Below are 26,578 nucleotides of genomic sequence, written 5' to 3' on the forward strand. Positions count from 1 at the left end.
AGCCAAGGGTGGCCAGTGGGCACCTGTCTGTACCTTCAGCCCCCTGAGGGCTCGGGGTCTGCCTCTGCACCCCTCAGCACCCCTGGACACACATTTCCCCTGTGCAGGAGAGGGGGGGACTCCTCTGCAAGGAGAGGCTGTGCTGTGATGTCACAGCACACAAGGAATGCCTCTGGACAGGAATTCCCAAAATTCCCCTCATGGGCTGTAACCAGCAGTGCTTCTCACCCAAAACCAGCACAGCCACTGCACTGAGCTGGGCTATTTGGTGCAAGAGAAGACAAATGCCCCAAAATACCCAAAACCCCCCAAAAGCAGCACTTTGTGGATGTGCAGCTTCCCCTGAGGGGAACAGGGGGAAGTCACCTCCTGTGGCTTCAGCTGGGGCACGAGGCTGTGGGGGCTGTTTGCTCAGCTCAAAATAGACTCTGTGGGCTGCACCCTAAACCATATTTTTGTCAGAAACTTCCTTTTTAGCTTGATTTTCAGTTTGCAGCCCTTTCACAGTGAGTCAGTGAAAGCCCTGGTCACCCTGGAGCTGCTCACAGGAGAGCTCAGGGAGGCTTTAAACCATCAGCTTTGGGCCATCCATGGATTAACCTTCCTGCAGGGACTGTTTCCATCAGGTCCCAAAGAGGTCATCGGGATGGAGCACTGGGATTTCACTCTCTGGGCTCTCACCCTCAGCTGTGGAAATGTTCTGCCTTACAGAGCAGAGAGCTGGGGTCAACGAAGGTGGAGCAGTTTCACAGGTTGGGCTTGGATCTGCTGGAGTCCAGACACTGGAGATCATCTGAACATCTCAGCAAAGCCCTCTGGGGATTTCCTTTGGCCTAGGAAGGCATTTTCAGAAGTTCCCATTTTCTGACCTACCACGTGGTGTTTGTTTGGGGCATTTGGTGTGACCTGGAGACACGACCCTGCATCCACAGCTCATGGTGCCACCACTCTGCAGCTCGTCCTGGGCAAGCTGCACCCACAGCTGCTGGGTTTCAGTGCTGCAGCTGAGGGCAAGGCAGGCAAACCTCTGTTGCTGTCAAATTCTGCCCCGGAGGGCACAGCTGCTCACATTTATTGGTGTCTGCAGCCCTGACTGCCCAGCTCAGCTGGCACTGCTGCTGTGCATGCTCACCTGCTGCTGCCTGGGAAGTGATGTCACCCCAGCGATTTGGGAAGTGATGTCACCCCAGCGATTTGGGAAGTGATGTCACCCCAGCGATTTGGGAAGTGATGTCACCCCAGCCCTGCTGAGCTCTGTCCCCCTCGATGTTCCCTCTGTGGCTGGACCCTGCTCTCAGCAGGGCCAAACAATCCCTTCATATCCATCCTCAACTGTGCCTCACGGCGTCTCCAAGCCCAGAGGCTCCTGCTTTTGGGGCATTTTGAGCAAAACCCAGCTGTTTTGGTAAAGCAGCTGCTGCTTTTGCTGCCTGCAGTTTGACTGCTGAAGTCTCCCATCCACTGCAGAGCCTCCTCCTGCCCATCCCTTCCTGCCTGGGGACCCTGAAGGAGCTGCTGCTGCTCTGCCAGTGCCTGCACTGCAGCCTGGCCCTCGTGGGAGGACAGGGTAAGTGTCCCCTGGGGCTCTGGGTGTGCTTTATTCACATTCTGCCTTAACAGGAACTATTTCCCAAGGCAAAGATTTCCATGGGTGTCACCCTGACACTGCTGGGGTTTGTAAGGGCTGCAACAGGTGAAGGGGTTTTTACATAAAGGGTGGGAAAATCTCTGTCCTGCTCCGAGCTGGAGGGCTGGATGTGGGTCTTGATTCCTCCCCTTCACATCCAGATCAGCTCTGATTAAAAAAACCACAGAATTCCTGACTGGTTTGAGTTGGAAGGGACCTTAAAACTTCTGTTCCACTCCCTGCCATGGGCAGGGACACCTTCCACTGTCCCAAGTTGCTCCAAGCCCTGTCCAGCCTGGTCTTGGACACTTCCTGGGATGGGCCATTTCTTCTGCTGCTCTCCAGGCAAGTTTCTGGCTAATGGTTTGGGGATTACCCTCCAAGTTAAACAAAAAGTAACTTTTTTCTTTTTTTTTTTTTCTGTTTTGCCTTGTTAAGTTAAATCCCATTTCAAATTCTGTTGTAATTCCTAGGTGTTTTCATCCTACCACTCAAAATTCTTCCTCTCACTCAGAGTACACATCCTCTGCCTCTTGCACTAATAAATTATTACATCGATTAGAGCTTGCTTTCCACAGAGTAGGCATTGAAGCCAGGCTGTGGCTATGGGGGGGAAATAAAGCCCATGACTTTGGGGATTTTTGTCACCCTGAGCTGGTTGCTGTCACAGTTTTAGGTAGAAAAGCAAGGACCCACTTGTTGCCAGCTCTCTGCTGTGGGCTGGGATTCTGCAGCTTTGTGGATGATGGTGCCAGAAGGCAGGAACAAAACATTATGAAAAAGCCCTTGATTTAGAAAGGTTCACTTTTTGGGAAGGGCACTGCAAGACAGAGGAAAGCAAAGGGTTAAAGGCTGCCTGTGTTAGGAGCCACTGTCCTTAGCAAATAATAATCAGCATTCCCTGGGCCTCTGGGCTCCCAAATTTACCACAGTGGGGGTTAAAGGTACACTGGGGAAATGCCACCCTGCTCCTGCCAGGCTCCAGGAGGCCCTGCAGGGGACAAAGGGGTTCTCAGCACCTCCTGGGCTGTCCCAGCCACGTTCTGTCACCACAGCCAGGAGCACAAGGAAGGGGCAGTTTCATTTTGGGTACCTCTGGCTGCCCAAACCAGGAGAGAGCAAAGGTGCCTCTGAAAACACGGCCGTGTGAAATGCCCTCAGGCTGTTCCCTCTGGGGATGTGTCCCTCATCTCTGGGGACGCGGCGCAGGGCAGGCTGAGAGCCCCAGTCCCACAGGGCCCCAATTCCACAGGGATTGAGCATTTTGGGGAGGTGCTGGGATGTGCCACAGCGAGCAGCAATGGGCACAGGAGCCAGGGTGTAAATCCAAGTGCTTAAACACAACCGCAGTGTGATTTCAGGATCAGCCCCAGGTGAAGGTGAGGCTGCCAAGTGGCCAGGGAGGTGTTTCACAGCTGGGCTGAAAATCTGCCTCCCAAAAAGGGGCAGCCGGGTCCCTGCCAGCAGATCTGCAGTGCCGGCCTCAGTCCTCACCCAGTGCCAGCAGGAGCCTGGCACAGCCTGGTCACCTCGGGGTTAGGAGTGTCCTCGGTGCAGAGAGCAGCTTGGAGGATGCTGTGCCCCCAGCCAGCCCCCCCAGCTGCCGCTGCAGACACTCCTTGAGCCAAGATCAGCTCTTTGATCATCCTCCCTCAGCAGTGAGTGGTGGGAACAGCTCCTGTGCAGCCCTTTCTCCTTCCTTTGGGGCACAATTGTGCTCTGGGGTAGGGCAGCCTCACCTCCAGTGCTGGGGGCAGTTTGGGGCCCCACAAGATAGGAAAGGTATTGAAATATTGTAAGAAAGATGTTGTACCATCAAAAAGTGTCCAAAGGAGGTGGTGAAGGGTCTTGAGGGGAACTTTGTGAGGAGCAGCTGAGGGCACTGAGAGCACTGAGGGGAGACTCATCACAGTTACAATTTCCTCACGAGAGGAAGAGAAGGGGCAGCTCCGATCTCTGCTCCAGGCCAGGGCAGCTCAGGCTGGAGCTCAGGGCAAGGTTCTTCCCCCAGAGGGTGCTGGCACTGCCCAGGCTCCCCAGGGAATGGGCACAGCCCCGAGGCTGCCAGAGCTCCAGGAGCCTTTGGCCAGCGCTGCCAGGGATGCCCAGGGTGGGGTTGCTGGGGGGTCTGGGCAGGGCAGGGGCTGGGCAGGGTGATCCTGGTGGGTCCCTCCAGCTCAGGACATTCCAGGTTCTGCGATGTCAAGCTGAGCACAGCAGGTGTGACAGTGACTCCCACCAGTTGAGTATTTGCACCTGAAAAGCAAAATTCAAGATTCAGCCCCTGCAGCTGCCAGGAGTCGTGTGGAGGCAGAATGCAGAGTAACCACTTCTGGCCACAGATCCTCAGGATCAGGGATCTTTGGAAAGATGATGAATACATTCCTGGTGCTTTCTCCTGTCTGCTGTGACCTCCTGCAGGCCCTCTGCTGTCCTATGGGGTCCTGGGCCACGTCCTGGCACCTCTGGCATTGAGCCATTGCCCTCAGCACGAGTGAGACGCTCGCCCTGGCATCGCCCTCCCCTGATCTCTGTGTTTGCTGATGACAGCTCCGAGCAGCTCTGCTGTCTCATTTCACACCTGCTGGGCACCAGCTGAGTGGGAAAGGCCCAGGAGCAAGCCCAGACATTCCTGGGAGATCTCGTGGGGCACCTGATGGAGATCCAGACCCCGAGCTTCCTCCTCCTGCTCTGTGCAGAGCTCCTGGAAGCAGCGCTGCAGCACTTTGGGGTTTCTCTCTGTTCCTCCAGTGCTACTGAGGGCTGTTCCTGTGGCCAGGGACTCCCTGGGCTGTAAGGAAGCTCTGACCAGGCACCTGTACTGGTGGCTGGATCTCTCAAATGTGGGACTTTTTATGCTCCTGAAGACCCAGACCTCACCTCGTTGGATGCAAGGGGTGAGCAGGGGAAGAATTTGCAATTAAAATCATAAATCATGGGAAAGTCCAGCAAAAATTGCCATGGATCTCCTGCCCATGAATATTTGGTGTTTTTTCTCTTGCCCCAGGATCAGGGTCTGTGCAGGGGGGGATCCAGCACCCCAAGACAAGGGAAATCCCCCACGTTCAGATCCCTGGCTGTCCCTTGGCCACCCAGAGCAGCTCAGGTTGTATTGATCCGAACTGGGAGAGCAGGGAATGAAATGAGGACTAGAACAGGACATGGAGAGAGGAAATGCTCCCTAGGCAAGGCAACAGCTTGGAGGTCGGGGTTGATTTTCAGGATTTGCTGTAAACTCAACCCATGAGCGTGACACAGGATCCACATTTCACTTCTCCATCCCTCAAGTCTGTCTGAATTATCCTTCCCCTTTCCATCTTGCCTCTTTCAATGGAAAACCTGCAGTTAACAGAGCAACTGGGATTTGCTTCTTGCATCAGCAGAGCTGGGCACAGAGCCCTGGCTTTGCTCTGGGTTTCTGTGAATGCTGTAGTGAGTGCTGCTGTGAGAGGACGGGAGGAAGCAATTCCTCATCTCCCAGGAGGAGCTGGGCAATGTTGGGATTTTCATCAAGGTTTTTGTCCCCAGTACCCCATTTTGGATTTGGGGTCTGCTCTAATGTAACCCTTCAAATAACCTGTTTATCCTAGAGCCTGGTATCGAGGGCAGGGCAGAAGTGACTGATGGCAGACTTGTTTTCTAACTTGGCTTCTCTGTACTAATTAATTCCTTGATTAATCCCCACCTGCCTGCCTCACTGGGGTTGCTGTGAAGCTTAATTGAATTTGTGTCTCTCATGCACCTGGCAAGCTCAGAGGAAAGGTGTTCCCTGCTTCAGAACACTCTTGTTGGGTAACTCCTGTCACCAGCAAACTGCACCTTGGGTCCGGGCTCTTACTTAGGTGAGGAAATACTTTTGGATTAGGGATTTGATGAATAAATAAGAGGACATTTGTACATATCTGTGGGGAAAGTTTCTGTCCCTGTGCCCACATTTGCCAAAGTGGCAGCAAACAAATGAAGCCTCATATTTCAACATTCAATTGAGCGAGAGATGGGGAGGAACTGAATCAGGATAATCCCTTTTTATTCCACCAGGGAGCATAACTCTAATGATTCTGGTACTAAACACTTCTGCAGGTCAGCAGCCACCTTTCGATTCTCAACTAACTGTTCTTTAGGGATTCCCTCTGGACAGGCAGCTGTGAAACCCAGAATTGTTCCCAGGCATGGCAAATAACAAGGAATTAAAACCTATCTGCAGTCCTGCAAGCAATGCTAGCTCAGGCTACATTTAAACCCCAAAACCTACCCTAAGCACCCTCCAAACCCTGCTGTTTCTCCTCACTTGGAGCAGTTACTCAGCATTTAGTAACTCCAGGAAAATCCTTCCATTCCAGACATGTTTGATTTAAAGGAGTTTTTGGGAATATGGTCCCTATTAACTTAGAGGAAAATGGTTTGCAGCTTGTAGTATTTTAAGGTGATTTCCTTATGCCTTTCTGAGATGGATCTGTGCTTGTAAGGAGCATGACCACAGCATTCCTCGGTTAATCCAGATTATCCCTGCTGGTGGGGAATTAGGAGCAGATCCTACAGCCAGAGCTCAGGGTTTCAGCAGGAAATTACAGGTGCAAACGCTTCCTTCTGCAGATTCCCTGGCTTTCCCACAACCCCTCCTGCCCAGAAACATCAGCTATTTGCATATTAACACCGATAATGAGCCCTGGGAGGCTTTTCATGATGTCAGAGCCCAGTGGGCACTGGGGGAGGAGCTGGAGGCTGCTGCCCTGGGGCTGGGAATGCCCCGGGTGCAGGGCTGAGGCTCGGCCCCAGCCTGCCTGTGGGATGCCAGCGGTGCCAGTCTGGTGCGTGTGGGCAGCCCGGGCTGCCAGAGACTCCTGCCCAGCAGGAACGGTGGCCATTTACCCTCATTTTTAGGTGGTGACTTGCAAAGGAGCTTCCTGTTGCTGAGCTGGCAGAGCCTCAGCAGAGCGGGGATGGAGGTGCCCTGCTAAAACTCATCCCAGGCTGTGGGAAATGAATCTGTAGAACATTTTTTTAAAGTTTGACAGGAGGTTTATATGGTGTGTATTTGTATGGAAACGCTGAGATAAGAAATACTGGCTCAGAAATGCCTCTCGGTTGCCCCATCTCTAGGTCAGAAAATAGCATCATGTATATATTTTTATATGTATATATAACATCAGGCTGGCTGCACCCACGGGATGCTGCCCTGCCTGGGGGCTCCTGGGAAAGATTTATTCCTGCTCCACAGAACTGTGGATGTGGAAGGGACCTTATGAGGCCACCCAGTCCAAACTCCTGCTCAAGCAGGGTCAGCCAGAGAGGATTGTCACGTCCACGTGGCTTTTGAGCATCTCCAAGGGTGGAACATCACCCCCATCAGCCCTCAGGCAGCACCTGCCAGCTCAGGGTGCCATCGTCACCTTTGGTGGTAGCTCATGTACAGGTCAGAGTCCTCTGGGACCCCCAGCTTCTTTTCTGCCTTTTCCTGGTCCCTCTCTGAAGCAGAACTTTTTATTTCCTCACTCTTGAGCTTTATAAGATTCCTGCCTCCCCCTTCCCAGCCTGTCCAGGTCCCTCTGGCACATTACCCATCCCTCCCAGTTTGGTGCCAACAGCAGAAATTGCCAAAGGGGCATTCTGCCCCACCACCCAGCTCACTAAATGTTAATCAGGACTGGAGCCAGGGCTCTGGGGACTGACCCCTGGGATACAGAATCGGTCATTGGCTGCCAACTAAATTTCGTGTCACCCATCACCACCCAACCACTCCCCCAGTTTTCAATCCACTAACTCTCTGCTCCTCCAGCCCCAACGGCTCAGACCACCCAAATCAGGTGGGTCCGAATCACCAAATCAGTTCTGCAGTGTCGGAGGGGATGAGCTGCATTTTGAAGTTCATTTTGCACCCCAAACAGCCGGAAAATTGACGTGGGAAAATCTGCAGGTCAGTCAATCATCAAGGGTGACTTGCAGGGAGCAGAGGCTGGAAACTGGAAGGCCACATCCCCTGTGACCTGCCAACCAGGACCTTGGTGTCTTTTCCTGCTCTGAGCACAAACAAAAGCAGTTTTTAAAGCTCCTGTCCTGGCAAGAGGCCGCTCGAGTCTGCCAGCACCTCCAGGGCTGCTTGCTGATGGAGGCGGGAGCAGGATAAATATTTACAAGATGGATTTGTATGAAAAGGTGCCTTTGGATATCCCAGGCACAAGTTTTGTTTAAAAACCCCAAATTAATTGAAATCTGTCCCACTGGCCTGTGTTCAGCCCCATGCTGAGCTGGCTTGTGGTCCCTGCTGGGGTCAGTCTCCCCAAAACCAGCAAGAACCATCCCAAATCTGTTTCTGCTGGAAATGGGGTGATCAGTGGCTGCTTTGCACCTCAGTGTACCCCCAGAAGGTCACAATGTTCATTTGGCCCAGCACCTTCCTGCCCCAAGGGGGTACCAGCCTTCCCAAGCCCAGCCCAGCTAAAAAATGAGGAGCCAATAAAAGCAGTGCCAGCCATGGCCATGGGATTGTCACCCAGGGGATGTCCAGAGAAACTCCTGGTTTGTCACGGAATTCACGGAATCCCTGGCCTGGAAGAGACCTTCAAGACCATGGAGTCCAACCCAGCCCCAGCAGCTCAACTCAACCCTGGCACCCAGTGCCACATCCAGGCTTTGTTAAACACACCCAGGGGTGGTGACTCCACCACCTCCCCGGGCAGCCATTCCAGAACTTTATCACTCTTTATCTCCTCATGCACCTCCTTCAGCCAGCTGCCAAGGGCCCATCCTTGTGCCTCAGTTTCCCTCCGTGCCCTCTGCTGAAGCTCATCCCCCATCCTGAGGAGGGGGAGCTGCACCAGGGGTTTCTTCCTCTGCTCAGGGGTTGGGGGTGCTGATCCCATCCTGCTGCTGGCACAGAGGGTGACCACAGCTGGAGCTGGGAGGAGCCCTGGGGGCAGCAGCCCTGGCCAGCCCCAGAGTGCTGCCAGAGCCTTGCTGGGAGCACTGGGAGCTGCCTGGTAAGGGCCAAACCTGGTGTTATTTTGGCTTTCTGCAGAGGGGAGTGATGGGGACAGGGTCCCAGGGTGCCCACGGGGCAGTGGGGCTCAGCCAGCAGTGCCCCTGGGGACTGGCAGTGTCCCAGCAGCAGCTCCAGGGGGTTGCTGAGCACCCAGGGCCCCCAGCACAGACACTGCTCCCTGGCTCCAGCCCTCTTATTCTTCCAGGTCCCCTCCCACACCTGCAGGCAGGTGGTGCCACCAGGGATGGGGAGTGGTATTGTTGAAGGGGGCCCCCGATGCAGGGAGCAATGTGCTCTGACTCTATGATTTAGAAAATTGAACAATTGTTTTATTAAAACGATATTACTAAATACTATATTAAAACTAATACCATATGAATATATTAATATATTACTAATACTATATTAAAACTAAAGAGATACTATACTATACAAAAGATACTAAAGAAAAACTTGTGACTATGTAAGACAATGAAAACACAACTTTGACTTAATTAACTAAAGAAACAAAACAATCTTCACCAGTGTCCAATAACTAAATCACTTTCAGTAAACAATCTCTATAACACTTTCCACAAGTGTGAAACAACAAGAGCAATGAATAGAAATAAGAATTGTTTTGTTTTCTTCTCTGAAGCTTCTCACTACCTTTCCCAGGAAAAATCCTGGGAAAGAGAATTATGGCTCTCTCTGTTCAAGGAATGTGAATACCACAGAGTGGGGAGCACCTGGGTGAGGGAGCAGGAGGAGGTTCCTGTCCAGGGCTCCCCTTCTGCCCCAGCCTCACAGGACTGGGAGAGCCCGGGAATGGCTCCCCCAAAACCTGCAGTGCCCAGGCGTGGTGGCACCTACGGGTGGCCAGGGCTGTCCCTTCCCCAGCAGGACACCATGGGCAGTGTCACTGGGGCTGATGGGGAGATGCCATTCCTGGCTGGAGATCCCACGGGTGGCACAACACAATTCCCTGGGTTATGGCCCCTTTTCCTGGCCTCTCCCAGCGGGCTGCTCTGGCTCTGCTGCTTCCTTGCCCCCTTCCCCCATCCCTCCCCTCCTGCCCAAAGCTGGCTCAGGTGTGAGGGACAGGGGCACTGCCCAGAGCAGGTTCCTGCCCTGCCAGGCTGGGATGGGTGGCACAAACCCCAGGGTGCGTGTAGGGGGCCACGGACCTCCTCTGGCTCTGGGTGGGGTCCCCAGTGCTGTCCCCTCCCTCCAGGCTGGGTTTGTTGTGTTTTGGTGTCTGGGGGGCTCAGTGGGCCCCAAGTGACACCTCTCTGTGGGGTGGGGGGTGTTGGCCTCCCTCGAGCTGCCCTGGCTCCTGCACCCACCCCTGGGGCAGCCTCCTCTTCCTCCTCCCTGGGAGCCTGAGGAGGGCCTGGGGGTTGTTCCCTGCACAGGGACCCTCTGCCCCTCACTGCCACCACCCGGCCTGGTCGCTGCAGCCAGGACAGCCTGAGCACATCTTTACTGATCAAATGAGGAGCTGTGTCCTTCTGCTCCCCTCACCACGGGCAGGGCCGGGGATGCTGGAGCCACCGCAGCTGTGCAAGTGTCCCTGTCCCCAGGCCAAGAGGGACACAGCTCTGCCAGCTGGGGCCGTGTCAGGGCAGGGCTGTCCCCACAGTGCCACTGGCTGGGGACCAGCGGGGAGATCCCACATGCCCCGAGGTGACAGTGACATGTGTCCATGGGCCGGCCACCGCGGCAGCACCATCCTGCTCCCTGGCTGCTCTCCAGGCAGCCCGAGCTGCTGGAAAGCTGAGCTCCTGCAGGAGCCGTCAGGTGGCCCTGGGCTGGAGGAGCGGCTGCCCAGGCTGGCTGCTGTGGGAGGAGATGTGGCCCTTCCCTGCTCCCCCAATGTCCCCTGTGCCACCCGCCAGAGCAGGGCTGGGGCGCTGGGAGGGCTCGGTGCAGTGACTGCGGGCAGGATCAGGCTCGGTGCAGTGACTGCGGGCAGGATCAGGCTCGGTGCAGTGACTGCGGGCAGGATCAGGCTCGGTGCAGTGACTGCGGGCAGGATCAGCGGTGGGGCTGCCTCAGGCTCGGTGCAGTGACTGCGGGCAGGATCAGGCTCGGTGCAGTGGCTGCGGGCAGGATCAGGCTCGGTGCAGTGACTGCGGGCAGGATCAGCGGCGGGGCTGCCTCAGGCTCGGTGCAGTGGCTGCGGGCAGGATCAGCGGCGGGGCTGCCTCAGAGCGGCACAGAAACACCCCGGGGTTTGCCCTGAGCTGGAACAGGCTCCTGGTCGCACAGAGCAGTAAATGTGACTTTCCTTTGTGACTTTTCCTGACTTGTCCTGTGGTCGCTTGAGCCAAGAGGGGAGCAGAGCCTTCAGCAGCACCTCGGGTGGTGGATCACACTCTTCTCTGAACCAGACATGGGGCAACTGAGAGGTGTTTTAAAAACTTTTATTCCATTTTCAGTCTCATGTGAAGGGTGAGACAATACAGACGTTATAATTCAGGCCATCACAATCAGAAGCTGTTTCTTAATTACAATACACTGTAAGTGTTTCTTGGCCTATCAGTTTTAGTCACACCATGCTGAAAATGCCTTCACGTCAGTCATCATGTCAGCCCACTTCTCACACTCTGTGAGCCTTCTGTCACATTTTGAGAGTTTTCTACAAATCCATTTCCCACACTGGGCACAGGGGAAATGACACCTGTAACGAGACAGCCCATCAGGGACATCCCAGAGCTCTTTGTGTTCATTACCAAGGGGTAATTAGTGACTTTGCAGCGTGGGGAGGTGGAAGAGGAGGTGATTTAAGGCGTGAGAGCTGTGCCCTGGCTGTGTGGGGAGCGGTGCAGGAGCTGGCAGCTGTGGGGATGCAGGTGAGAGGGGAGCAGAGACAAAGCTGCTCCTTGCAAGGGGATTTCACTGCCAGACTTCGGGCAGCTGAAGAGGAGGTGCTGGAGGGTGCTGTGCTCCATCCTAGGGAGTGAAACAGGAAAGGGATGGGGCTGCAGAGAGGGCCAGGGGATGGGGGCAGTGACTGCTCCAGCTGCACACAGAGGCTCCCAGGGAGCAGCTCTGGGTGTGTGGGGGTGTCTCCAGCCTTGCTGGGGTGTTGGAGCCCAGTGGCCAGGCTGGAGGCTCAGATTTGGGGGTGCAGAGGGGGCTGCTGTGCATGGCAGTGCCCCTCAGGGCTCATCAGCCCCTCGTCACCAGTTTGGTGTGTCGGGTTTGGCTGCTGGGCCAGGGTAAATCCACAGGATCAGTGATGTCCCTGCTCTTGCTGGGCAGCAAATGAGGGGCAGGTCAGGATGTGGGGCTGCCTCAGCAGCTCACCCCAGTCAGTGCTGGGAGAGCCCCCCAAGGTTTGGGCTCTGGCAGAAGCTGCTTTTGGGGCTCAGTGTTGTCCAGAGCGGAGCTTGTCTGTTGGGAGCTTGGGATGGGGTGGGGTGATAATCTGGAGTGGCTGTGGCAGGAAAACAAACCTGTGCCAGCTTAATCTCAGCTGGGAAAGGCATGGGAACCAGCATGGATGGGGATGCCCTGGTGGAGAGCAAAAGGAATTCCTTTTGGACAAATCTGCTCACAAAAGGAATTAAACAAGGCCAAAATGAAGGGCTTGGAGAGCGTTTTCACCCAGAACAAGGGATTTTCTAGGGCTCTGATTTGGTTTAAATTGACATTAAAGCCCTGCCAAGGGCAGCTTCTGGTTCTACGTGGGTAGGATCTGGATTGAGTTACAGCCTCTGAAGTTGAAGCCCAGTGCCCAGAGTGCTGAAGCACATCTGGCTGCTTTGCTCTGCAGGAACCTGCCAGAATTTACCTTTCCTTTGTGAAGAGGCCTGCAGAAAGCTGGCAGCAAGGTGGTTTTCCCTAGAAAACAAACATTTTTCCCCCAAAATACCCACCCAGCTGCACCAGAGGCCTCAGACACAGCCCCTCCTCAAGGCAGCCTTGTTCTGTGTAGCAAAGGCCAAACCCTGCAAGCTCTAAAGTTGCCTTAAAAGTGCTTAATTCACTTTTTTACCCTTTAAAAGTCCCAGCTCCTGAAATCATGTGATTGCAAGGAGATGACATTGCTGAGGAAAGCACAGGGTTTGGGTAAGCACTGAGAAAACAAAAACCACCAGCGAGGAGTCTCCTCCCGTTTTCTTCGGAAAAATCCCCTCATGACTGGGACAAACACAGTGGTGCTGGCTTGGAGGCCCTGCTGGCAGCAGCCAGGCGCAGTGTGGGCAGGGAGGGAAGTGAAAAAGCTTTGCATTTGTGTAAGGCTGCAAAATGGGGTTGCCAAACAGGATACAGGCTGGGAAACCAGCTGGGCAAGGAGGCTGTGGCTGCCCGGGTGCATCAGTTGCCAGTGCTGATAATTGTATTTACATTGAAAGGAGTTGATCTTTTTGGTGGCTCACTGCTTGTTTAGACTCTGCTCTGAGCACTCTGCTGCTGTGGGAGCTTTGGTGCACTGAGATTTTTGATATTCAGTTTTGCTGAAATAAATGCTGCTGGTTAAAATTTGCATCCCAGGATTCTGCCTGGAGCCTGGGGAAGGATGTCACAGGGCAGCAATCAGAGAATCGTAGAATCATTCAGGCTGGAAAAGACCTTTAAGACCCTCAAGTCCAACTGTGAGCCCAGCACCACCACTGTTCACCACTAAACCATGTCCTCAAGAGCCACATTGTCACATTTCTCTGGGTACTTCCAGGGATGGGTGACTCCATCAGCTCCTGTGGCAGCTTGTGCCAGTGCTTTACAAGCTTTTAAATTATTTTTTTCTTTAATATCCAACCTCAATCTTCCCTGGTGCAACTTTCCTCTCCTTCTGTGTCTTGTCCTCTCCCTGAAGCCAAGAGCTGGGTGGGAGCCTGTGGGACAGAGCTCCTGCTCCAGGGTGGGGAGCTCCAGCTCGTGGTTTCTCTCTCTGAAGAGATGAGAAGGTGGTTCCCCCTGTGAGTCAGAGCCTGCTGGGGCCTCCTCTGCAGAGATCCCAGGGAAATGGGTCCCTTCTGTTGCCCAGGAAGCCCTGGGGTGCCCTGGCCCCACTGCCTGCTCCCCTGTGAGCTGGGGCAGCCCTGCTTTGTGCCCCACAGGCAGCTTTTCCTCCCTGGCTGTGAGTGATCCCAGGGGAGGTTTGGGTGAAATTCGGCCCATCTGGTCACCTACCCAGTGGGTTTTGTGTTCCTGTGCTGCTCTTCCTGCCCTGGCAATCAGCTCTTTGGCTGGAGGTTGTCCCCTGGCACTTTGCTTTCCTGGGGTCGGGCATCTGCCGCGTGCCCCCTCCTTTTCCCCCAGTTTCTTTTCCTGCAGCCTGAAGTGACTGCCACAGGATTATAAAGAAAATTCAGATGAAAGCCTGTCAGGGGGAGGCTGTTTGGGGTTTATTCTGTCTGTGGGCTGCAGGAGTGGGGCTGCTCAGGGGCTGCACGGGGATGCTCAGGGCAGCTCTGCTGAGCCCTTTCTGCTGCCTTGAAGCAGAAAAGCCTTACCCTTACAAATGTACCCTGAAGCCGAAAATAACCTCCAAAATGTTGTTCAAGCTGAAGAAAAGAAGGCTCAGAGTCTTTTCCAACCTCACTGGTTCTCTGAGTCTGTGAAAATGATTTCTAAGAGCATTCTGCAAACAGCCCTAATGCAGCTCTGCGCTGGGAGGGAGCCTGGCCTGCTCTGGAGCTCACTCAGACCTGTGAGGCTGCAGGGGAATCCCTGCAGGGGAGTAGGGCTCCTAATCCTGTCTGGGTGGAAGGATTTCAGCTCTGCAGGGTTGGTGCTGGGTGCTGTTTGGGTTGGGACTGTGGCTTTCCCAGGCATATTCAAGTATGACATAAACAGTGATGTGTATGTGCATATATATATATATATGTATGTATTTATAGGTCATATATATATGTATTTATATCTAATATATATGCATATTTATATGCCATATATATGTATTTATATGCCATATATACGTATTTAAATGTCATAGATATATGTATTTATCCATTATATATATCTATTTATCCATCATATATATGTATTTATACATCACATATATGTATTTATATGCCATATATATGGGTATTTATATGCCATATATATGTATTTAAATGTCATCTATATATGTATTTATGTGTCATATATATGTGTATTTATATGCCATATATATGTATTTATATGTCACATATATGGGTATTTATATGCCATATATATGTAATTATTTGCCATATATATGTATTTATACACCATATATATGCATTTAAATGTCAGATATATATATATATTTATATGTGTGTGCACAGGAAAGGCAGCACTATTTGAATGAAGGCAAAGTGGTTTGGGTGCAAATCTAAGGAGATTTGCTGTTGCCTAGATGTGTTTTAATTGTAAAGGAAAGCTGCCAGTTCCGCAGTTTTGCAGGAAAGAGTACAAGTGGCTGTGTACTGGGGACAGGGAGATGCCAGCACAGCCCCCCTGGCACCGGCTGGTCTCTGCTGGACCCCTCAGAGTGGCTCTGACCCACCGTGGCCACCCCCTGCTCCATCCCTGCCCCATCCCACCTCCTGCCCCATCCCAGCCCCTGGCTCCATCCCAGCCCCCGGCTCCATCCCAGCTCCTGCCCCATCCCAGCCCCTGCCCCATCCCAGCCCCGGCACCATCCCAGCCCCCGGCCCCATCCCAGCCCCTGGCCCCATCCCAGCCCCCGGCTCCATCCCAGCCCCTGGCTCCATCCCTGCCCCATCCCAGCCCCTGGCTCCATCCCAGCCCCCGGCTCCATTCCTGCCCCATCCCAGTCCCCTGCTCCATCCCAGCCCCTGGCTCCATCCCAGCCCCCGGCTCCATCCCTGTCCCATCCCAGCCCCTGGCTCCATCCCAGCCCCCGGCCCCATCCCAGCCCCTGGCTCCATCCCAGCTCCTGCCCCATCCCAGCCCCTGGCTCCATGCCAGCCCCTGGCTCCATCCCAGCCCCCGGCCTCATCCCAGCCCCTGGCTCCATCCCAGCCCCCAGCCCGTTCCCAGCCCCCGGCTCTATCCCAGTCCCCTGCTCCATCCCAGTCCCCTGGCTCCATCCCAGCCCCTGGCTCCATCCCAGCCCCTGCCCCATCCCAGCCCCTTCCCCATCCCAGCCCCTGGCTCCATCCCAGCCCCTGCCCCATCCCAGCCCCTTCCCCATCCCAGCCCCTGGCTCCATCCCAGCCCCCGGCTCCATCCCTGTCCCATCCCAGCCCCTGGCTCCATCCCAGCCCCTGGCTCCATCCCAGCCCCTGCCCCATCCCAGCCCCTGCCCCATCCCAGCCCCCAGCCCCATCCCAGCCCCCAGCTCCATCCCAGTCCCTGTCCCATCCCAGCCCGTCCCATCCCAGCCCCTGGCCCCATCCCAACCCCTGGCCCCATCCCAACTGTTCCCAGCCCTGCTGGGGCACGCACCTTCCCCCCCAGCATCCCCCGGGTTCCTCAGCTGCAGAAAGCCCCCTCTCCCGGCACAGTGTCCGCAGCAGAATTCCCACCCAGCCCCTCTAATCCCTTTATGGTGTTTGTGCCGGGCCTTCTCCTGCCGATCCTGCTCTTTGCCTTCCCTCTAATCTCCCCACCGGACTGTTTGGCAGCACAAAAACCAGCCCGGGTTGGTCACATTGATCCTGGGGAGAGGGAATGCTCTCCCCGGAGCTCCAGGGCTCTGGGAGGTGCTTTGGGGGTTTAACAACCAGGGAGGAATTTCCTGAGTTCTGAGCAGCGTCCTGAATCCTGGAGGATGATTTAGAGTAAAACCCAAACTCTCTGTCCCAAAATCCATACTCTGTGCCCAGGGATCTTGGGCAAGTGTGGGGCGGGATCTGATAGCCAAGGCCCAGCCCCTGCCCTGCTGCTGCACCAGGGAAAGGTGTAAAAAGTCACCCCATGAGGTAAATTAGTCCGTGTTTAACCCCTTTGTGGTAAAACATATTGTGTTAGTGAAGATTTTCAATCTGAGAAATTTCTTAATGTTTTATTACTATCCTATCAAAGCAAGAAATAGCTTTGGTGTATTTTGGCAAGGCTGGAAAATGCTCTGGCTGATAAAGCCTTGAAGACAGATAAAAACTGGAATATTTACTGTTTAGGGCTTGGCCGGGTCTCCCCAGGCTGGGTCTCCAGACTGATCCAAAAAAAGACACCGGGAAGGGGAGCAGCCCTGCTGCATCCTGCATCCCTGTGGGCACGGGGGTGACATCCCAGATGGCACCAGAGGTGATGGTTGGTCCGGGCTGGAGCTGCACAGCAGAATCAGCTTCTTTCCCTGCTGTGCTCCATGTGGAGAAACCCCTCTGCTGCAGCTCTGAACGGGCTCCACAAAGTCCTCTGGAGATTTCATCCGTGACCTTTTACTTCTCCAAGGACACCCCTGCTCCCTTTCCTGCCCTCGGCTCCGACCTTGGGCCAGTGGCTGATTCTGGGAGCCTGGTGGTGGTTAATATTTACTGTACCTGGCGTGGAGGGGAGCAGGCAGGAGCCCGCTGATTGCAGAGCCCGCCCTTGTTTGGGGGAAATGTTATTGCAGAGCCTCGAGGACCCAGGTGTGAGCTGTGCTCGCTGTTGTTGGTGTAACAGGGTTGTTGCTATGGAAATGGCTGGAATTAGGCTTGGTGAGGTGAGGCTGGATCCTAGGAAAAACTGACTAAGCAGGTGCCCAACTTTATGTGGCAGAAACGCTTTTTCCTGCTTACCAAAATCCTTTTTGGTGTGAAATAATTGTGTATTTTTGGCAAGCTGCCTCGGCGGCGGTGTTTGGGCAGGGATGGTACCGTGGCACTTGGGGACCTGGTGTAGTGGTGGCCTTGGCAGCGCTGGGGTAACAGCAGGGCTCAGTGACCTTTTCCACCCTTAGGAATTCTGTGATTCCACACCTGTGCCCCCACAGGCTGCTGCTGTCCCTGCTGTCCCCAAACGCCACAAACACGCCGTGTTTGCCCTCCTGGGCAGGGGGCTCTGACCAGGTGAGGGATTATTGGTGTTTGTTCGTCTTCCCCTTTAGGGAGTTTTGGTGCTCAGTGATTGCAGCTGCTCGCAGAGGAGCTTCCCAGTCCAGATTACTGGGTTAACTCAGCCCGGATTTTGTTCCATTTCTCCCTGGGTTTGAGTCCACTCAAGCTCCGGGGTGTTTCTGCCCAGGTGGGCACATCCAGGAGGGAAGCCAGAGCTTTCACTGGGGATAAAATGAGCCTCTCCCCCACCCAGCTGAGTCAGGAAGGTGCAGGGTCTCGGCAGAACCCTCCCATCACACTGAGCACACCGCTGCTGGCCCTGCTGGCCCTGGAGGCTGCAGCTCCCCTCTCCTCGGGCGGGGTCTGCGATCCTTCCCAAGGGATGCGGATCCACCTCTGTGCTTTCTGCTCAGCATCAGCCGCTGCTTCTCCAGCCCTGAGGCCGGTCCCGCGGGCTCCAGCTCCCCAGGCGGGATGGAGATGGAGATGGAGGTGGAGATGGAGATGGAAGCAGGGACGGCAGCCGAGGACCCGGCGGAGCCGCTGACGCCTCCCCGGCACGGCGCCGGCTCGGTGTTGCAACGCCTCCGGGAAACGGCTGCACACCCAGGGGTGCATTTCCTCCTGCCCCGGGACGATTTCCAAACAAGAATGAGGAAATGCTGAGCTTTGCAGCCACATTCGTGGATGTGTCCCTAAAATACCCCGCAGAGGGAGGTGGCCGCTTCCGAGCTGCACCCCAGCCTCAGTTGCAGGAGACCCTGAATGTCACCGGGGCAGCGTCAAGGACACGGGGGAGACCTGCGTGGCTCTGCCACCGCTGCTCCAGGGACCTTGGGCACATCCCCGTGTGCCAGCCTCCTTCCCAGGCGCTCTGCTCGGGGCAGCACCCGCGAGCTGTGGGGTGGGTGACGTCTGGCCCGCCCGCAGCCCGCTGCCACTGATGTCACCGCCCGGTCACCGAAATTGCTAATTAAGTTTTGCTTCTGTCGCTGCCAATCTCATTTCCTGGTTCTTGTGCAATCCCAAGTGCTTTCAGGTTTCTTCCCGATTCTTTATCTGCCTGTGGGACCAAAACACCTTCAGAAGAAAAACAGAGCTGATGTCTTGGGTCAGTGCCCGGGGAGGAGATGTCCGGGGGGGGGCAATCAACCATGAAGCAGTTTTTTTTTAGCTGCCCTGGTGTTTTGCAGAAAAACATTCCTGGGGTGAGTCAGGCAGCCACAAACATGAGGCTGTCTTAAGAACCGGGGGAATTAGCAAAACCCCAACTGCTTTAGAGCCCAGTCATGCCTTAAAGCCTTTTCTCCTTTTGTAACATCGGAAAACTGCTTGAAACCTGAGGCTGGAGAGTCGAGGCGCGCTCACCCCGCCGAGTTTGCTTGGGGGTGTTGTTTGGAATCTTGCCCTCCTCCCAGAAAGAAATCCGGGAGTATTTGAGATAAGCCCCGGAGGCGCCGGCACGGGCTGTGCCCGTGCTGGTTGTGCCCTGGCACGTTTGGGGTCTGTCTGCTCCGACACGTGGGAGCCTCTCACGCAGGATCTATGGAAAACTGGGAAGGCAGCGATGCGTTTAATTCACCTAATTGGATCTGCGTTCGGCTCGATAGCTGGAAATTGCTGCTATATTGAAATAATCGACTCACATTCACACCTGTTGGCTGAGAATTTTTAGCTGACTGTAAATCACAGCAGAGCCTGTGCTGAGCGTGGATAGCTCGGGGGTTTAAAGAGACTCTACTATGCTCTGGTGCTTAAAAATTGTGCTTTAACTCAGCGGTTTATAGACGGGAAGGGCTGAAGTAGGAGATTGCGGTGTTTTCCCAGCAGCTCTCTGCCTTTCCTCCCTTCCTTTCCAAGGAAAGTCTTGGGGGCAAACCCAGCCCTGCAGCCACGGGGAGGCTGAAGCCGGGTGGGAAGGGGCCGTTCCTGGGGTGGCCAGGGTAGGATGGGGGAGGGAGGTAGTGGTAGGGCTGCCTGGCATCTGGCTGCCCCTGTCCCGGGAATCTGGCTGCCCCTGTCCCAGGGATCTCGTTGCCACTGATGTCCCCACTGACCACCCACTGGGCACGCAGATCCATTCCATCACACATCCACATGGTCCCAGCCAGGTTTTGGGGTGCTGGGGGAGCACAACTCAGCAGTCTCCCCAACTCCCCCCCCCGGCAGCAACTTAGCAGCGCTGGGAGAAAAACACCTGCACGCGTGTACGAGGCCAACCCTGCACAAATAAGGGGCCAAAATGGATGACACACGCAGAGAGGGGACCGGAGGTGGTGAATAAAATTTTCAATGAGTAACACCCGTTTCTTTAAATAAACAACAAGTTATCTAGCCAATAACTCACTACTTTAAATAAATAAAGCGATGCTTTAGCCGTGAGATAGCCGTCGTTTTGAATAAGTAATATTTCAGTAAGAAAAGAAAGCAATACCAAACGTCCTCAGTGGGTGTCCCGGAGGTGAGGGCCGGGGCCCGGCGCTGCCGCCCCGGGGCGGAGCCGCCTCCGCACCGCCCCCGACCGCGGGCGCCTTTAAAGCGCGGGCGGAGCGGGCGCGGGCAGCGCTGGGGCCGGTGAGCGAGGGCGTGACAGGTTCGAATCCCGCCGGGGGAAGGAGCCGGGGGGAGTTGGGGGGGCTCGTTATGGGCTGGGAGGTTGGTTTGTAAAATACCTGGGGAGATGGGCCGGGGGTGATGTGGCGCTCACCTGTGCGCCCCCGCAGGGACGTCGCCATGTCGGTGTCGCACAGCTCCAGGCTGAACAAGCTGGTGCGGGAGCAGTACATGAGGCTGCCCCAGGACGGGAGGGTTCAGGTCACCTACGTCTGGATCGACGGCAGCGGCGAGGGCGTGCGCTGCAAGAGCAGGACCCTCGATAAGGAGCCCAAGAGCATCGAAGGTAACGCGGCTGCTTGTCCCTCGGGTGATGGGGGGTGTGGAGGAGGGCCCTGAGCATAGCCTGGGAAAAGTTTTGGGGTGCTTGGGGCGGTGGGAGCTGAGACGCGCTCTCCCTGGTGGTGTGGCACCCGTGATACCTGTTGCAGCTGTCAGGAGGGGTTGTAGCAAGCAGCAGGGTGAATATCCAACCTGCGTCCCTGCGGTTTGCTTAATCCGCTAATCTCTGCTATTAGCGCTGGGTGGGAAGGGGAGGATGAGTTCCTCGCCCCTTTCCCCCAGACAAACAGGCATGGAGACGTGTCGGCATCTGGATGGGGTTTGGCAGAGGGAGGTGGAGTGGCTGGGACTGATCCTGCCCGTGCCTGATGGTGCTGGGGGTGGGGTGAGCACACTGATGCTCAGGGAGCACCGATGGGCTCCGGGGATGTGCAAGAAAACCTTTGTGGCTGACATGCCATGGAACTCGGCACCCTTCGGGTGCTCCATCCTGGATCTGAGCCGCCAGCGCTTGGCACAATCCGTATGTGGGCCTTTTCTCAACCTCACTCCCTCCTCCGTTCCCCTCCTGCCTCGCAGATGTCCCCGAGTGGAATTTCGATGGCTCCAGCACGGCACAGGCAGAGGGCTCCAACAGTGACATGTTCCTGGTGCCGGTCTGCATGTTCAGGGACCCTTTTTGCCTGGACCCCAACAAGCTGGTGCTCTGCGAAGTGCTGAAGTACAACAGGAAGCCCGCAGGTGAGCACCTCCAGCTCCCCAGGGTCACCCCCTTATTATTTAGGGTGTCACCTCCCCCAGGGGCCACCTGCTCGGGACCGCTGGCCCTGGGGCGCAGCTGAGCGCCGAGCACTTGGCCCGAGGCTCCGAAATCCAAGCGCTGGTGGCGGTGGTTGTTTGCGGGAACCCGTTTTAGTGGCACGGGGCGAGGAGAAGAGCAGCGAGACGCGGAGTTCACTGCCGGCGCTCGCCAAAGGCGTGTCCCGGCTGTGAGCCCGAGCTCGCCCGGCCCCGGCGGCAGCGGCAGCTGGACGTGCGGGGTTGTGGTGGCTCTTCTCGCTGGTGGGAGGCTGCAGAAAAGGAAGGAGAAGATGCTGAGACGGCGTGTGCTCGCTCAGAGCGACCTTTTGCAAACAGCCCCAGGACGCGCGGCTCTCGGCCTTATCGCCGAGGCTGCGGTGGCAGGAGCCTGCAGTCCGTCTTGTCCCTGTGATAAAGCCCCAGACACAGGAAGAGGAGCCTGTTTGCAGGGACGCGCTGAGAGGCTCCCGGAGGGGTTATTTGCCGGCAAATAACCGGATATTTGCCACTCGAGCAGGGCTGAGCCCCGCTGGGTGTGCGTGCGGGGGAGGGAGAGGGCATCCGCGGGTGATGCAGCTCTGCCGGGAGGGCAGCGGGCAGCGATGGTGAAAGACGGGGCTGATTCCTCCTCCAGCAGCGTCCAGACACGGGTGGGGGAAGTGTCTTGGTTGAGATTCCTGCCCGGCAGCTCCTCCACTGCAGCAGTTTGTAAAGAGAGCCCCTGATCCTGGGGCTCCCGGGGCACAGAGAGCTCAGCCCAGAGCCCCGATGGTGAGAAGCGTGCACCCTCCAGCCCTTCCCGTGGTGGGTTTCCATGGACCTTAAGGGCTGTGTAGGCTCAGGGGAAGAAATTGTCTTAGCCTTGCCCCCCATCTGCCACTGCTTCCCTCCAGCCCCACGCTCCGTTGTAGCTGCTCTGGAGTTTTATAGCAAGTTAGGGCAGAATGTGCAGCCTGGAGCCTGCCTCTCCCTGAAACAGCAGCTTTTCAGCCTTTTTCGCTGATGTCTTGGTCCAAGCTCTCATCCCCCTTGCCTGGCTCGTTCATGTCTGGACAGTTCTCTGCTATCTGTGTTTTCCTGGCAAAGCCCCAGTTGCCTTGAGCACCTCAAAAGGCCAAGACAGGGCCAGCCAGTCTGGATGCTAACCAAAACCATGGAGCTGCAGAAAGAAAAGGATAATTAAGATGAGGCTGGTAGAAAGAGGATGGGGTGAGGGAGTGATGGAAGCCCCAGGTCTGCAGAATGCCTGTAGGATGGGGCTGGGGTAAGGCTCCTCATGTCTCAGTGAGTAAGAGGAGGAGGATGGACCATCAGCAGTGGTTTGGGGAACAGGGTAATTAAACCCTTTTGACCTGTGGCCTGATGCTCCGGTGATGGAGTAACTGTGAGGAGGAATTTGATGAGCAGGAAGGGGGATTCACTCATTATTTCCTTGAGGCTTCTGTGGGAAGCCCTTGGCAGTGGTGGAGCCTTGGTCTCAGGGTGGGATGGAGCCGAGTGTGGTCGGTGCTGGCTCCAGCACAGCTCTAACCCGGACCTCTCTGCCCCCAGAGACCAACCTGAGACACACGTGCAAGAAAGTCATGGACCTGGTGAAGGACAGCCACCCCTGGTTCGGGATGGAGCAGGAGTACACTCTGCTGGGCATCAACGGCCACCCCTACGGCTGGCCCGACAACGGCTTCCCCGGCCCGCAGGGTAAGAGCTGCCTCCCTGCCCCAGCCCAAATCCCCCCTCAGCTCCCACCCTGCTGCTTGTGGGGTGCTGGGAGGTGGCAGCGAGCCCATCCCCAGCCTCGGTGCAGCTCTGCCGTCAGGGATGAGCCCAGGCAGGGGCTGTTTGCCGAGAGCACCTGGCGCCCCGTGGCTCACGTGAGCCGCTCCCACCGGACCCTGCCTGCACAAACAGCTCGGCTGCACGACTTGTTTGGCAAGGGCTGGAGAAGTGGGCTGGAAAAACCTCCTCCCCTTGGCTGTTGAGGAAAGGGCTTGGCATGGCGCGTTGTGCCCTCCTGCAGCAGCAGCCAGCTCCTCAGCTGCCTCCTGGGACAGAGCCAGAGGTTTCCCAAGATGATTTTTTTGTGGACCGGCTGCTTGCAACATCTCCCTTCCCCCAGGCGAGGAGAAGATCTTTGCCTTACCTGCTTGAATGAGGAAGATATCAAACCCCAGCGAATTGGACTTTCTAGCTGTGAACAATGCCAGCTGTTGTCAGAACAATCTCGGAAGCTTGATGTGCTCAGAGGGTGAGGGAGGTGCCCCGGGGCAGACCAAACTTTGCTTATCTTGAGGCCACCTCCCAGCTGATGTGTTACAAGTATTATTGAACTGCCCAGATAAGGCTGCGGTTGCACAGATGAACTGCTCACACTGCCAGTGCTGGAGCTGGGGTCGGTGGCTTGATATCCTGTGGAGAGAAACATCATTTTAATTCCCTCCCATAAATCCCCTGCCCATGGCAGCAGGTACCTGGGAGAGTGGGATTATGTTACAGTGCTGTTGTTGCTCCCTGAAGTTTCCCTTGGGTGATGACTCCTTGTTCTTTCCAGGCCCGTATTACTGTGGGGTTGGAGCAGATAAGGTGTACGGGCGTGATATCGTGGAGTCCCACTACAAGGCTTGTCTCTATGCGGGGGTGAAGATCTGTGGCACCAATGCCGAGGTGATGCCCTCCCAGGTACGTGTGGATGGCCCCGGGCAGCCCATTCCCAGTGATGGATACAATATTGTGAGGCTGGAATAACCCAGCAGCTCCCAGCTCCTCTGGAGCTCTGAATGCAGTGACTCCTCGCATTGGTTTTGCTTAGGAGGGAGCAGTTGCACTGCTGGAATGGAAATGTGCATTTGATTTTCTCCTAACTCACCCAAGCTCCTTGCACAGCTCAGCCTGAGCTCCGGCTGCCAGAGTGGAGCTGGGAGCTCCCGCGTGGGAGCAGGGATGTGGGAGATGGGAGCTGGGATGAGCTGCAGGAGCACCATGTGGAGTGATGGGGTCTGAGCCCTGTTCTGGGACTGGGAAGCAGGAAGCTCGGGTGGGACATGGCCTTGGGGAGCAGCTGGGAGGATTTGGGTTTATCTAGGAGTGAGCAGCAGGGAGCCCCTGATTGCATTAGGCAGGTGGCCAGACTGACTGACTGCGGTCCCGAGCTGCTGACTGTCCTGCTGCTGATGTGGCGGTGATAAGCAGGGGCTTATCAGCAGTGGAGCCGAGGCAGGACTTTTACCCACCCTGCTGTTTGCCCCAAATTCTTAAGGGTCCTTCTTGGCTGTCTTCCACATCCTGGGCTCAGGCTCTTCCATGCCAGCAGCCACAAAGACGTCACCCTGCGCTTAGTAACCGTGGGTGGTGCAACCCTGGCTCCGGCCAGGCAGGGAGCAGCCCTGGGAAGGACTAACAGGCTCCTCGTTAATCCTCTGCCCTGTTTGCAGTGTGGGCTGCGGGTCCTGCTCACAGCAGCTCCAGCCTCAGTCAGATGTGGTGTTTATTTACCTCTGTTTTGATTAAAAACCCCTCTGATTTGCTTGACATAGCGATGAGCAGTTTCTTCCCATTTTTTTTGCATGCCAAAGTAATCCTGTTGCTTGCCTCAATGCTCCCCATCCTTGTTGCTGATTCCCAAGGGTAACATTCAGCCACAGCCCGGGCTGGGGTGGCAGGGATGTGGTGGCTGGAGAGGCGCCCACCTGCCCCTCCTTACCTGTGCATCTGCTCGCCCTTCCAGTGGGAATTCCAGGTGGGCCCGTGTGAAGGCATTGAGATGGGGGATCACCTCTGGATGGCTCGCTTCATCCTGCACCGCGTCTGCGAGGACTTTGGGGTGGTGGCCACTCTGGACCCAAAACCCATGACCGGCAACTGGAACGGCGCCGGGTGTCACACCAACTACAGCACCGAGGAGATGCGCAGAGAGGGGGGTCTCAAGTGAGTCCTGGGGGGTCTCAAGGAGAGTCTCAGGACTCAAGTGAGTCCTCAGGGGCTCCCTGGGATGGACGTGGGAGCTTGGGGGGGGCCTGGGCCATATGGAAGTGTCTCCCTACCTGTGTGGCTGCACCAGGCAGGGTTGGGGTTGTCCCAGCTCATTATTTTAAGAGCAGCTGATCATATGAGGGATCCCCTGGGCTGTCCTTGTCCCTGCACAGGAGGAGGGGGTGACACCCCCCAAATGGACCTGCTGAGCCCCCTCTGCTGTCCCACAGGCACATCGAAGCTGCCATCGAGAAGCTGAGCAAGCGGCACGATTACCACATCTGCGTGTACGACCCGCGGGGCGGCAGGGACAACTCCCGGCGCCTCACCGGCCACCACGAGACCTCCAACATCTTCGAGTTCTCCGCCGGCGTGGCCAACCGAGGCGCCAGCATCCGCATCCCGCGCCAGGTCGGCCAGGATGGCTACGGCTACTTCGAGGACCGGCGGCCGGCGGCCAACTGCGACCCCTACGCGGTCACCGAGGCCATCATGAGGACGACGGTGCTCAACGAGACCGGGGTGGAGACCAAGGACTATGCTGACCACTGAGGCACCAGGGTGGGTGGAGGTTCTTGTGCCTGCAGTAGCTTCTCACGTGGGATTTGTGCCTGTGCGGTGTCTTCAGCTGCAAGCTCAGACTCTTTAGGAACCTCGCTTCTGGTCTTGTGAAACTTTGCCTTAGAAATATGTATTTTATAGCAAGAGGGAGGGGCCCAACCTATTTTCTCAACCACTTTGTTTGTTCTGGTTCCTGGTTTTAGGTCATGAGGTTTTTTTTTTTAAAACTTGGATTGAATATTTTTTTCCCCAGTGGACTTTACACTGTGATGTACATAGATTCCAACGTGGATGCTGCAGCTGCTGCTGTTTGCACCTGTGGAGGGTGGGTGCTTTTTTTTTCCATATCTCTGTTGCAAGGAAATGATAATAAATAATTGTCCTGGCTGCATGGCAGCTGGGTTATGCTGTAGCGAGTGCATTTTCCTGGAACTCCTGGAGCTCTGTGGAGTTTTGAATTTGGGTGGTGCTGGTGGGTTGCAGCTACTGAGCGCCTGGGCAGGAGCTGGAGGAGCGGAGATGCTGGAGGATCCTTGAGGCAGGTGCCTGGAGCTGCCTTGCCTCATTTTCTGGATCAAAGGCCATCTCCTTCCATCGTGATCCCAAAGGCAAACAGAGCAGAGCGGGCTGAGCAAACAGCGGCCGGAGCAGCAGCTGGCAGCGTTTACACAGGGTGTGTGCTGCTGAGTCAGCACAGCCAGCCCGCCCCGGCACGGCCAGCACAGACCTCCCCTCTAGGGACACCTTTGGGTGCAGCAGGGGACCCTGGGGACTTCCCCCCTGCTGCCTTGGTGAACCACAGGGTCACGGTGCAGCTCCTTGGGTTGGAGTCTCTGCACAAGGTGGAGG

The 26,578-nt window shown here is 55.9% G+C and overlaps 1 protein-coding gene across 2 annotated transcripts; it reads left to right on the top strand.

Moving 5' to 3' along the window:
- The first annotated feature begins 1,233 nt into the window (after positions 1-1,233).
- On the top strand, positions 1,234-26,141 carry LOC119709165 (glutamine synthetase). 2 transcript variants are annotated; one of them, XM_038156576.1, is made up of 7 exons: positions 1,234-1,567; positions 20,230-20,405; positions 20,981-21,142; positions 22,754-22,900; positions 23,751-23,878; positions 24,924-25,123; positions 25,399-26,141. In XM_038156576.1, the coding sequence occupies exons 2-7, from the start codon at positions 20,240-20,242 to the stop codon at positions 25,718-25,720; spliced, it is 1,125 nt and encodes a 374-aa protein (XP_038012504.1). In that variant the 5' UTR covers positions 1,234-1,567; positions 20,230-20,239; the 3' UTR covers positions 25,721-26,141. The 2 variants fall into 2 exon arrangements, with proteins under 2 accessions (XP_038012504.1, XP_038012503.1); XM_038156575.1 differs by lacking the exon at positions 1,234-1,567 and having other exon boundaries at positions 20,186-20,405.
- Positions 26,142-26,578: the final 437 nt, after the last annotated feature.

Source organism: Motacilla alba, chromosome 17 (genome assembly GCF_015832195.1).
Source record: "Motacilla alba alba isolate MOTALB_02 chromosome 17, Motacilla_alba_V1.0_pri, whole genome shotgun sequence".
Taxonomy (NCBI): domain Eukaryota; kingdom Metazoa; phylum Chordata; class Aves; order Passeriformes; family Motacillidae; genus Motacilla; species Motacilla alba.